Source organism: Carcharodon carcharias, chromosome 5 (assembly GCF_017639515.1).
Source record: "Carcharodon carcharias isolate sCarCar2 chromosome 5, sCarCar2.pri, whole genome shotgun sequence".
Taxonomy (NCBI): domain Eukaryota; kingdom Metazoa; phylum Chordata; class Chondrichthyes; order Lamniformes; family Lamnidae; genus Carcharodon; species Carcharodon carcharias.
The window spans coordinates 111,736,440-111,749,334 of NC_054471.1; the positions used below are offsets into that span (position 1 = coordinate 111,736,440).

At 46.7% G+C, this 12,895-nt stretch overlaps 1 protein-coding gene across 1 annotated transcript in view; it reads right to left on the reverse strand.

The window, feature by feature from the left end:
• Positions 1 to 1,435: 1,435 nt before the first annotated feature.
• Positions 1,436 to 12,895, reverse strand: part of LOC121278189 (low density lipoprotein receptor adapter protein 1-like) — a 148,386-nt gene continuing 136,926 nt past the window's right edge. Inside the window, exon 9 of the mRNA XM_041188349.1 lies at positions 1,436 to 2,588. Within this exon, the coding sequence (XP_041044283.1) occupies positions 2,492 to 2,588 (97 nt within the window). The 3' untranslated portion in view covers positions 1,436 to 2,491. The remainder of the gene's footprint in view (positions 2,589 to 12,895) is intronic.

Genomic DNA, 12,895 nt, shown 5'->3' on the forward strand with positions numbered 1-12,895 from the left:
TTTCAACCAATGGTTCTTTCATTAATTTGAGGCGGGAATTCTGGCAGTCTCCAGCAGGAAGTCCTGCCACGTAGAGCTGCTGCACAATCAGAGACCAGCAGGTCTGTGCCATAACTGGACCAGTGGTCACTGCCAGTATTGTAGGAGGCATTATTTGTCCACTTAAAGGCTCCAATTGGGCCACAGGCAGGGGCTGGCCCACCTGACGCTTCTCTGCCACCCGTAAAATAGTAGCAGGGGTGCAGGCAGGCACCCTAATTTACAGATACACCCACCTGATTCTCTGCCTGCAAATGGCCTGTAAAATTCAGCCCAGTGTATGATAGGCTGCCATTTTTTTGGTGAAATTCCCCTAATGATGCTATTCTATGAACATAGTCTTATTTTTTTCCTAGCAATTCCTAAGGCCATTTAATTTCCTTTCACCATTCTGTTGGTTGCTTGAAACAGTGATAATGGATATTGTTGACTTTTTAAAAATCCATTTACAGGATGTGGGCTTCGCTGGCCAGGCCAGCATTTATAGCCCATCCCTAGTTGCCCTTGGGAAGGTGGTGGTGAGCTGCCTTCTTGAACCGCTGCAGTGTGTAGGTACACCCACAGTGCTGTTAGAGAGGGAGTTCCAGGATATTGACCCAGCGACAGTGAAGGAACAGCAATATATTTCCAAGTCAGGATGGTGAGTGACTCGGAGGGGAACTTCCAGTTGGTGGCGGTGTTCCCATGTATCTGCTGCCCTTGTCCTTCAGATGGTATTGGTTGTGGGTTTGGAAGGTGCTGTCTAAGGAGCCAAGGTGAGTTTTTGCAGTGCGTCTTGTAGATGGTATACACTACTGCTACTGTATGTCAGTGGTGGAGGGAGTGATTGTTTGTGAATGGGCTGTGAACCAAACGGACTGTTTTGTCCTGGATGGTGTCAAGCTTATTGACTGTTGTTGGGGCTGCAGTTATCCAGGCAAGTGGGGAGTATGTCATCACCCTCCCGACTCATGCCTTGTAGATGGTGGACAGGCTTTGGGGAGTCAGGAGGTGAGTTACTCGTTGCACGATTCCTAGCCTCTGACCTGATCTTGTAGCCACAGTATTTATTTGACTAGTCCAGTGCAGTTTCCGGTCAATGGTAACCCCAGGATGTTGATAGTGAGGGATTTAGCCATGGTAATGCCATTGAATGTCATGGGGTGATGTTTAGATTCATTCCTGTTGGAGAAGGTCATTGCCAGGCACTTGTGTGGCATGAATGTTACTTGCCACTTGTCAGCCCAGCTTTGGATATTGTCCAGATCTTGCTGCATTTGGACATGGACTCCTTCATTATCTGAGGAGTCGCAAATGGTGCTGAACACTGGGAAATCATCAGCAAACATCCCCACTTCTGACTTATGATGGAAGGAAGGTCGTTGATGAAGCAGCTGAAGATGGTTGCGCCGAGCACACTACCCTGAGGAACTCCTGCAGTGATGCCCTGGAACTGAGATGACTGATCTCCAACAACCACAACCATCTTCCTTTGTGCCAAGTATGACTCCAACCAGCGGAGAGTTTTTCCTCCCCGATACCCATTAACTCCATTATTGCTAGGGCTCCTTGACGCCACAATCGGTCAAATGCAGCCCTGATTTCAAGGGCAGTCACTAATCATAGCAAACAATCTCTGTTAATTAGTGTACAACAGGTCCAGAAATGACAAAAAAAAATCTATGGAGGCTTTGGAAACCATTCGTCTAAATTAACCTCCTTCTTCTCAAGCACACTATACTTACCACCTGTCACTTCTCAAATTATGCATATTCTATATCCCATAACATTATTTCTGAAAGAAACCTAATTTGTACTTCAGCAAATTCAATATATCTGAAATTCTGTGCCACCTGCGGCAGTACTCAAGGAGAAATGGTCAGAATAAGCTTGCCAAGTAATGCTTTATTTTTTCCACCACCATCTATGGAAACATTGAATGGTGACAATAAGTAGGCAAACTTATTTGGAGACTTCCACTTATGTTTGAGTACTCTGCAATGCAATGCTCTCCTGTGTGCTTCTGTGCAATGTGCCAATTCCAAAGGTAATAACACATTATGTTTATATATGAAATCACTGCTCCCATCCTTCTTCCCTTTCTTAGCAGGTTTATATCTAAAGATACTTGTGTGTCAATCAACAGAGATATGGTTACCTAACTAAGATAAAAAACAATTGTTCTGTGAAAATCATGGTTCAAATCTAAATACTCTTTGTAAAGGTCTGGTTATTGTTAAAGCATCAAAAATGAATAAGCAGGAAAAAATGTTGATTTTCCAGTGTGTTTAGCCAAACAGAAGCAGCGTGTTGCTCTCCAGCTCTCTCCTCTCGGCATGTTCCAAAATCAAGCCAAAGTTATTGTGGTTAGAATGACATCTCAATCAAGAAGTGAGAGGAAGCTTTGCCTGAACCAAGTAATGTGGTGACAAAACTTCTTTGTCCAAGTCTGTAGTTGATGGACACGCTTTGCTTAAGTCTGGGATTGGAAGAGGGCATCTTCTACCAGAGGGTCCTGAAGATCTACTGAGACATTCTTGTACTGTATGTTTGTTCGAGACTCAGCAAGTCTGAAATTAAAACAAAGAATATAATTCACTTCTATTCACAGGGAGCATATATATGCAGGTCAATTTACAAATCCAAACTGCCACCAGGGAGCCTTGTCCACTGCCAGTGCATGCCGGAAATGTGAGATGCCCACAATTTTCTACGTATTAGAATTAATTAACCCTTTTTTATTATCCTTTAAGATGTTAGATTGCATCCTGTAGCCACTTACATAAAAAAATCACTGAAATAATCATTGAACACTAACATTGAAAATGATCGTCAATTCAAACAAAATAAATTGAACAACCTTGTATTGGTATAGTATCTAAGGTAACCTCAATGTCCTAAAGCGCTTTACAACAAATAGTTATATTTTGAGTGTAATCAATGTTGTAATGTAGGGAATGCAATACCCAATTTTCACATAGTAAGGACCAACAAATACGACCAGATAATCTGTTTAAGTAATGCTTGTTGAGGGGAAAAGTATTAGTTAGGTCTCCACTGCTCTTCTTTGAATAGTGTTGTGGGATCTTTTATTTTTTTTTATTATTCGTTTAAGGGATATGGGCTTTGCTGGCTAGGCCAGCATTTATTCCTATCCCTAATTTCCCTTGAGAAGGTGGTGGTGTGCTGCCTTCTTGAGCCACTGTAGTCCATGTGGTGTAGGTACACCACAGTGCAGTTAGGGAGGAAGTTCCAGGATTTTCATCCAACGACAGTGAAGGGACAGCGATATATTTCCAAGTAAGGATGGTGAGTGGCTTGGAGGGGAACTTCCAGGTGATGGTGTTCCCATCTATCTGCTGCCCTTGTACTTCTGATGGTAGTGGTTGTGGGTTTGGAAGGTGCTGCCTAAGAAGCCTTGGTGAACTTCTGCAGTGCATATTGTAGATGGTACACACTGCTGTTACTGTGTGTCGGTGGGGAGTATTCCATCACACTCCTGACTTGTGCCTTGTCGATGATAGACAGGCTTTGGGGAATCAGGAGGTGAGTTACTCGCCGCAGGATTCCCAGCCTCTGAATATTTCACCTGAAAGACGACACCTCTTGCAAAAAATGTCTTACTAAATCTACGGAAGCAACACTCTCACAGTTGTTTAAAATTATTCAACTGATGGTGTCTTTCAATTAGTTTATACCCAACTATTGACAAATCCTGACAAGAACATAAGAAAAATGTGGGCATTTGGCCTAATTATCTTTTTAGAGCTACTTGACCCAAATTAGAATTTTTACTCTTTAGTTTTCAGTTGTGTTACTTTTAGCTTATATGGATAACATTATCGATCTTCCAGCAAGGAGACACGCAGTATGAGTCAAAATATGAGTTCTATAGTTTCTCCAGCCCTTGTTCCCTTTAGACAGGGTTCCTCAATGGGTGCATCATTTTACACTGTCGCTTACACATCTTCCAATTATTAACTCCTGATTCAGCACAAATAACTTCCTCATTCATCTCACCATTTCCTTCATCAGTCTGAAAACTTGAAGTATCAAAACTCTTTGGGGTCATAAGCTTGTCTCAGTGCACAATCTGAGGAATTAGGATCACCACACAAGGTTTTCCATAGGGTGAATGGAATACATCACAGACCAATACTGAAGCCCTACCAGGGCAGTACTCAAGTACTGCTAGGTGCAGTACTCTTTTAAATCTCTTGGTATATCTGAAAATTTTGGGGGTCAATGCTCCTTGATTTCATATGCCAAGAGCATGCATCCAAAAATTGTGGGCGTGTATTGCCCCTGATTTTCTAATGAACATTTGTGGCAGGAAAGGGTCCAGAAAATGTACACTCCATTCTTAGTCTGATCCACAACTGACTAATTAATTGAATACAGTTAGGTGGTTTCCTATTGTCATAAATCAGAAATGGCTGCTCTAATCAGTATATACGAACACAGGTTACATTTTCCATTCACATATTGTGGGATTGGTAATAGAGCTCCTGTGATAGAGTATCAGTGCAGCACATTTCAATTCCATGTAGTACAGGGCAGTGCTGAGTCAGGCAATCTCTAGTACAGGAGTGTAACAGTTGGCTTCTGTGGCTCTAAGCAGAGGATAGGAAGTTTCATCACAGTTCCCACTTCCCACTCCTGAGCACTATTCAGTGCTGAAAACTACACATTTGTAGAAATTAGGTTCAAGCAGGATGAACCTCAGCTGTGATGCATCTAGAGTCTAACAGCTTGCTATCACTTATTTTCTAAGTTCATATATGAAAATGTATCACTTAAATGGAACAGCAGTGAGTTTCTGGCGCTTTTGAAATCACAGAACAGAAGACAAAACAAAACTGGAAAGAAATAGAATGGCGTTACATGTTGTAAGTCAGTAAATTATGCCTGTCAATAGGAAATACCATAGATTGGAGTGAAGTTATACAAACCAAGAAAACAGCAGAATGTTGTGCGAGTATTTGATCAACTTTCCTCACTCAACACAATTTCTAAAACATTTCACATTCTTTTGAAATGTTGGAGGAAAATAACATGTTTATGACCTAACAGCATAATGGTTTGATTTGCCTTCTCCAGAGGCTCAACAAGAACAAAGCGGTTTGTTGCATATCTATCAAACTCAATGTAGGAAAGAAGCAACTGACATTAAACAAGCAATGGTGATGCACCATCATTATGCTGTGGACAAAAAACTGGTAGTTCTCACCATGAGTCTAAACATGTAAAGCTTGTGAGAAAGTACAGCAATAATGCCACTAGGGGGCAGCAAACATCAATGTACCACTCACTGATAATTTGTTTTTCACACGTGCTACAATTTTACAATTCATAGAATCATACAATAATATCGCACAGAGGAAGGCCATTTGGCCCATCGTACCTGTATCAGCTCTCTGGCAGAACTATCTACATTGTCCCACTCCCACAATTTGTAATTGTAAAATGATCAGTTGTTTAATCTAGATGGTTCCCCACCCCCCCACCCTCCCATTAGTACCTACCAAGATTGGCACTATAACAGAAAAATAAGGAGGCCTTTAATTCTATAAAAAAAAACTGATTGTGCAGTAAAGCCAGCTAGTCCTGTTGGAGAGAAGTTCAGGGTTGGGGGACCAATAAGGTTGGAGGCCGTGGAGGGAAGATTTCCAAAAGATATGAGGTCAATGACAGTTGAGGGAAACAATGGCTTGATGCTCAATGGTGGCATCATGTTCCTGGGTGAGGTAGGAAGAAGTGTCAGAGAGTTGGCTTTCAGGTCTAGTGTCACTACGTTGTGAAATATCTATTATCCACTCTTGAGATGCAAACCGCCAGCACAATCTAGTATCCACAGATGGTAAGCGATGAAGGCATGGATTCTGATGATCAAATAACTGAAAGCATTTGCATTCTGACAGAAGAGACATTATGGGTAGAATTTTCCTGTAGTCGTGCGGAGGGCGGGCCCCACACGTCCGCGTGTAAAATGATGCGCAGTGACGGCGGGCGAGCGTCCCAAGATCACCACGCGCCATCGCGATATTTGGCTGGGCGGGCGCACCATGATGTCTAACATGTGCCTGCCATTAATTAATGGGCCAGTTAAGGTCCTTAAGTGTTCAACTGACACCGATTTTTCGGCGCCCGTGCAATCTTCGGGTCAGTGCAGCAGGCAAGCGGGTAGGAGGCTTTTGTATTAACCTCATCCACGGGTGGCATAAGAGGGCTCACTGGGGTCGTGAATGTGCACCGACAAGTATTTATTTTTGAAAGTTTTACAAACTTGCCTGTGTGACCTGCAGTACTTCAGAACGCATCCCAGCTGCTTTTTCTGAACTCTTAACTTCAGATCAGCACTCTGCAATGAGGAATCCTTTCTGGGCCTGCAGGTTTCAGGAAGCCTTCCCTTGGCTTGGCAATGGGAGCTGAACAGTCCACTGGAGGCAGCTCCTCTGAGAAGGAAGGGAGGGATAGAATAAGGAGGATGCCAGGAGTGCACATTCAGCCTCCAGGGGAGCCTTTGAGAGGACAGGTACAGGCACAAGGGACGCAGGGCCAACAGGAAATCCAAGGCAGAAGAGGCTTCAGAAGGCGCCACGATCCTGCTGCCAGGGTATACAGGTGGCAACGCAGCTACCTCAATATGACTGAGGTGCAGTGCCGAAGGAGGCTCCGTCTTCAAGGGAGACAGTCAACTATATCTGTCAGATGATTGGTCCTCCCCTAACTGTGTGGGCAGACACCCCATGCCACTGGCTCTGAAGATCACTGCTGCCTTCAACATCTATGCCTCTGTCTCCTTCCAGGGCTCGGTGGGTGATCTTTGCTGTGTCTCCCAATCAGCTGTCCACACTTGTGTCAAGCAGGTTACAGACACTCTGTTCAGACAAGCTTTGACCTTCATCCACTACCATTGGGGCCAGACACAGCAAGCCAGAGGCTTTGTGCCGATTGCTGGCTTCCCCCATATCCAGGGTGCAATAGGCTGTACACATGTGGCCATCAAGGCGCCAGCGGGTGAGCCTTTGTTAACAGTAAGGGCTTCCACTCCATGAACATACAGATAGTGTGTGATCACAGGATGCTGATTCTACAAGTCTGTGCAAGGCACCCAGGCAGCTCCCACGACGCCTACATCCTCAGACACTCCCAGGTGCCGGGGCTCTTCAGTGCTCCAGCCCGGCTGGATGGATGGCTGCTGGGTGACAAGAGCAATCCCCTATGAAGGTGGCTCATGATGCTTCTCCGCCATCCAAGAACAGAAGCTCAGCAATGGTACAATAGCAGCTACGGCACCTCAAAGGCTGTGCTGGAGAGAACCATCGGTCTTCTCAAGATACGCTTCCGATGCCTGGACCGCTCAGGGGGCGCACTCCAATACCCCCCAGATCATGTCTCGGTGATAGTGGTTGCATGCTGCTCTCTGCACAATCTGGCACTGGAAAGGGGGGACACTGTGGACGATGAAGACAGCGACACAATGGCTGCAGATGCACACGATGAGTCCAGTAGTGAGTCTGAGGATGAGCACGCACAGGGAAATGCTGAGGGGGTGGATGCTGACCCGGGCATTCTCCAGGGAGGCAGCGACACCCAGGAGGCTTTAATCCAACCAACCTTCAGCTAGCAGATGGACCTCCAGGACAAGCCTGGGCTGTTGGCGCGACACTCGACACCTAATTGCAAAATCTGCCAGATTAGCAACAGTAACTAAGGGCATTGTTAATAAAGCTGAATGTCGAAAAAAGCACTCATTACAGATTTGGAAACTATACTCATGCAGAAGAGGCACCCTCAGCCATGGTGACATACCTGAATTTAATGTGTGAAACAAATCAGCTTATTACAAAAAAGAGAGTAGAGTGTTACAAATTCAATAAAATCATAAGGACCTCATCTCAGGCCAACAAAAAAACCACCAGTGACAAAACCGTGGTGTGCCTAAGGTGCCTTATGTTTTTGTTTCCTGGCGCTACGTCTTGGTGCTGCCCCATCGCTTGGAGTGGCATCTGAGACAGCCTGCTGACTCTGCTGTCCTGTTGGCCTTGATGACCTCGGCAGTCGTCCTCTGGCCCGTGGAGCCTGCGCTGGCCCTGCCTGGGAGGGAGCTGCCAGTTCCACAGCTGGCATCTCCCCAGCCTAGCTGGATGATATGGTCACTGGGAGAGGGGTGGAGAAGCTGCTGCCCTCATCCTGAGCGCCATAAGAGGAGCTCGCAAAGGTGACAGGCAGCTGCTGCACCGACGTGAGATCGCTTTGGACCTCCCTGCTCACCGTAGATGGATGGACACCGAGCTGGGGAACCTGATGCCCACACCATCTCCCACACTGGCACTGACCAGCTGAGATCAATGCCAATGTGAGGGCTTGCTGGTCAGAGCGCATCCCCAGGAAGCTCTGGATTGTTCTCCTGGAGGAGCCTCTCCACGAGAGTTGCCACTCTCTCCATGGAGGATGCATGGCGCTCGGACATGAGGCTCATTGCTTCGGCAATCATCCACGTAGACTCCTCCACCATGGAGACCAAGCCAAGCACAGCCTCATGTATCTCCCCCAGATGCTCCCGCACACCCGGCCGCATTTCCTTTGTTTGCTGCATCGCGGACGACTCCTGAGGCACATTATCAGGCAACAACTGAACATGAGCCTGGTCGCCTGAAGACCTCTGACTGCTGGCGCCATGAGCACTCTGTTTCTGCCAGCTCCTCCAGCGACTGTGAAGTGCCCTCACCACTGTGCCCCAGGACACCAGCCATTGTTCAAATTGCCACCAAAGTGCTAGTGTCTGCACTGGTGCCTGCCTGGCAGAGATGATGTGACGCTGGTGAGACTTCAGGGCCCTCAGATGCTGCTTCTCCTCCTGGCCCTGCTTCATTGATGCTGAAAGGAAGAACAAAGACATTGGATCAGTTAGAGTGGAGACAATGTCAATTTGCATCCCTGATCATTATGCCCTCATCCTTCCATAACCAATGGTCAAGCCATGTTGCAAAATTAAATCATTTAACATTCAGCAGTGCTAAAGCTGCTGGGTGGGCAATGCTGACCTCACAGTTGGGCATAAATACCTGGCTGCGGCACCCCAGCCTCACCGACACCGGTGGACCTGGGCACATGGCGCCTCTCCAAATCCAGGGCCTCCTGTTTGAACTGACTAAGAATGGCGACCTGTGCCTGGCCGCTGCCAGTCCTCACACACTCTGCCGTGTTATGAGAATTCTTCTTCTGAAAATGAGACACGAACATTGATTAGTGAAAATTGCACATGGACTCTCTTCGCGCATGGCCCACCCCAGCCAGAGTGAGACATTGCAGGGCTCCAGAGCCTCCTCATCCCGCTGCTGCTGAACACTCATACAAAGATGCTAGGCCTACCCCTCAGCCCCCCACCCCTTGGTCACATGCTGCCTACATCACATGAGGCACCACACGGTATATCCTTCCATAGCAAGGAGGCACAAGCACGTGGAGCGCAGCAGATGGTTCATTGTCACACCACCTTGAAGCTTCCCTCCCACCATCTCATCATCCTGACTGGGACATGTCCTGGAGTACTAACACAGCGCCTAGGTGCAGCTCCTCCAGGTTGCCCCTACACCAGTCATATGGGACTCAGTGTGACACATGCTGCGGGGGCAGAACCCATCCCTTCACCACCCTCTCAAGCTGACCTCGGCATGGGCAATATCTGCTGGCCCACCCAGTGAAGGACACGTGGTCAATGATTCAATGCAGTAACTACACTCAAACTTGTGGTGGGTGGGGGACGGGAGGGGGCTGGGCAGCAGGGGGGGGTGGTAAGCCAACCTGCTGGGTTAAATGCCCAATGCCAACATGGTACTCACCCTGCCAGAGCACAACAAGTCGTTGAAGCGCTTGCGACACTGGATCAAGGTGCATTGCACTACGTCGCAGGAGCTCACCACCTCCTCCCAGGCACGTTTCGTCATCTGGGGGGGGGGACTTACCCCCCTGCTGCCCAGCCCCCACCCGCCCCCCCACCCACCACAAGTTTGAGTGTAGTGACTGCATTGAATCATTGACCACATGTGTCCTTCACTGGGTGGGCCAGCAGATATTGCCCATGCCGAGGTCAGCATGTGGGGGGGGGGCCTCCTCCTCCCATCCAGAGGGACCAGCACCTCCTTGAGGAGGGCAGCAAGGCAATCAGCCGAAAAATGAGGGGCACACTGCCACCCCACCGCCCCCACCTACCCTGTCGCCTGCCCTACACTCCGGCCTGGCCTGCTCACCAGAAGCTCTGTGCTCTGTGGTCTTCCATTTGCCTTTGTGTGCAGCCTAGAAAAGGCTGCCAGGCCTTCATTTAAATAGGCTGCTGGGTCGCCATTGGAAACCCAGCGGTCTGTCCACGCCCGCCCACTCCCGCTATCCTCGGGAGTTGTGACATACGCTGGGCTGGCCTTAACTGGCCTGCCCATGCCTGCTCCTACCTCGCCCCCACCCCGCCAACCCAAAAAAATCAGGCCTATGTTTAAGGCTGTAATATGCTCGGATTCAAACAACTGTGGAAACTTGAAGCTTTACTGTCGGTTTACAACATCAATCAAATCTTTCAAGAGTGCTACAGTTGTGTCTTATGCACACATTTATCCCTATTTAGCTGGCACCATTGTCTAGTACCCCATACCGGACAACAAGTCAATCCCATACCCAGGCCATTGTATTTTTGCCAAAACAAACTTGGTTACATGATACACTATGTTCATTACACGAGTCACAGAAAATAACCAGTCTTTGCTTTGATATAAGTTTGTTGTCCTGTTACTGCTCTAGTACCTCCAGCTCACTGATTTACATCTGTTATCATCATGAGGGAAGGTAATTAAAAGAAGAAAGGTTTTCAGTCAATAACCTGTTATAAATTAGCAGGAACAGGGATCGCCCCCAAGTTAATTCAGTTGTAATGTACAAGTAATTGGACTTCCTGTCAATAAGACTACAATTTTAGGCAGCCAGCTGCATTATAATTTAACAATTGAAAAGATCTAACCGGTGTTTATTTCGATATTCAACGAGAGGAAGATGAGCAGGGGCCTTGCACATGCGCCATTATGGTGGGTTTTTTTTGCATACTGTCCTTCAAGATATTATTATGGAGTGTTTTAGTCCTCGGCACCTCTGTGTACTAAATTCATTTAAAAAATGATGGGACTGCACATCATGTCTTTTCATGATAAAAAGGAACCAAAAACTACCAAGCCAGGACATACTGGAATACTGGTGATATAAAACCACAAGCATCAGTTAAGGCCAGGGAATTGTAATCTTTAGTTTAGAGTCATAGGGTTATACAGCACAGAAACAGGCCCCTTAGCCTATCGTGTCCATGCTGACCATCAACCACCTATCTTTTCTAATCCCATTTTCCAGCACTTGGTCCACATCCCTGCATGCTATGGCGTTTCAAGTGTTCATCTAAATACTTCTTAATTGTTGTGAGGGTTCCTGTCTCTACCACCCCATCAGGCAGGGTGTTCCAGATTCCAACCACCCTCTGGGTGAAAACCTGCTTTGGTGAAAAAAATTTCCCTCAAATCTCCTCTACCCTCCAGCCCCTTACCTTAAGTCTATGCCCCCTGGTTATTGACACCTCCACTAAGGGGAAACATTTCTTCCTAGCTACGCTATCTATGCCCCTCATAATTTTGTATACTTCTATCAGGTTTCCCCTCAGCCTTCTTTGCTCTATAGAAAACAAAGCTAGCCTATCCAGTCTCTCTTCATAGCTGAAATGCTCCAGCCCATGCAACATCCTGGTCGATCTCCTCTGCACCCTCTCCAGTTTAATCACATCCTTCCTATAGTGTGGCAACCAGCTGAGGCCTAACTAGCTCCAACATAACCTCCCTGCTCTTATATTCTATGCCTAGGCTAATAAAGGCAAGTATTCTATCTGCCTTCTTAACCACCTTACTTACCTCTGTTGCTGCCTCAGGGATCTATGGACATTTACACCAAGGTCCCTCTGATCCTCTGTACTTCCTAAGGTCCTACCATTCATTGTGTGTTCTCTTGCCGTGTTAGTCCTCCCAAAATGTAGCACCTCACACTTCTCAGGATTAAATTCCATTTGCCACTGCTCTGCCCATCTATATCATCCTGTAATCTAAGGCTTTCCTCCTCACTATTTGCAACACCACCACTTTTCATGTCAGCTGCAAAGTTACTGATCATACCTTCTATATTTACATCTAAATCATTAATGCACACCACAAACAGCAAGGGTCCCAGCACTGATCCTTATGGTACATCACTCGTCACAGGCTTCCAATCTCAAAAACAACATTCAACCATCACCCTCTGCCTGCTGCCACTAAGCCAACTGTAGATCCAATTTGCCAAATTGCCCTGGATCCCAAGGGCTCTTACCTCTTGACCATTCTCCCATGGGGGACCTTGTCAAAAACCTTACTGAAGTCCATATAGATTACATCAACTACACTACCCTCATCTACACACCTAAAAAAATTTAATCAAATTTGTTAGATATGATCTCCCCCTGAAAAAGCCATGCTGACTATCCCCAATTAATCCCTGCCTCTCCAAGTGGAGAGTAATCCTGTCTCTCAGAATTTTTTCTAATAGTTTCCCTACCACTGATGTTAGAGTCACTGGCCTGTAATTACTGGTTTATCCCTACTACCCTTCTTGAATAATAGTACCACATTCGCTACCCTCCAGTCCTCTGGCACCTCTCCTGTGGCCACAGAGGATTTGAAAATTAGTGTCAGAGCCCTTGCAATCTCCTCCCTTGCCTCATATAGCAGCCCGGGACACATCTCATCTGGGTCTGGGGATTTATCCACTTTTAAGCTCCCTAAAACTGCTAATACATCCTCCCTTTCAATCCTAA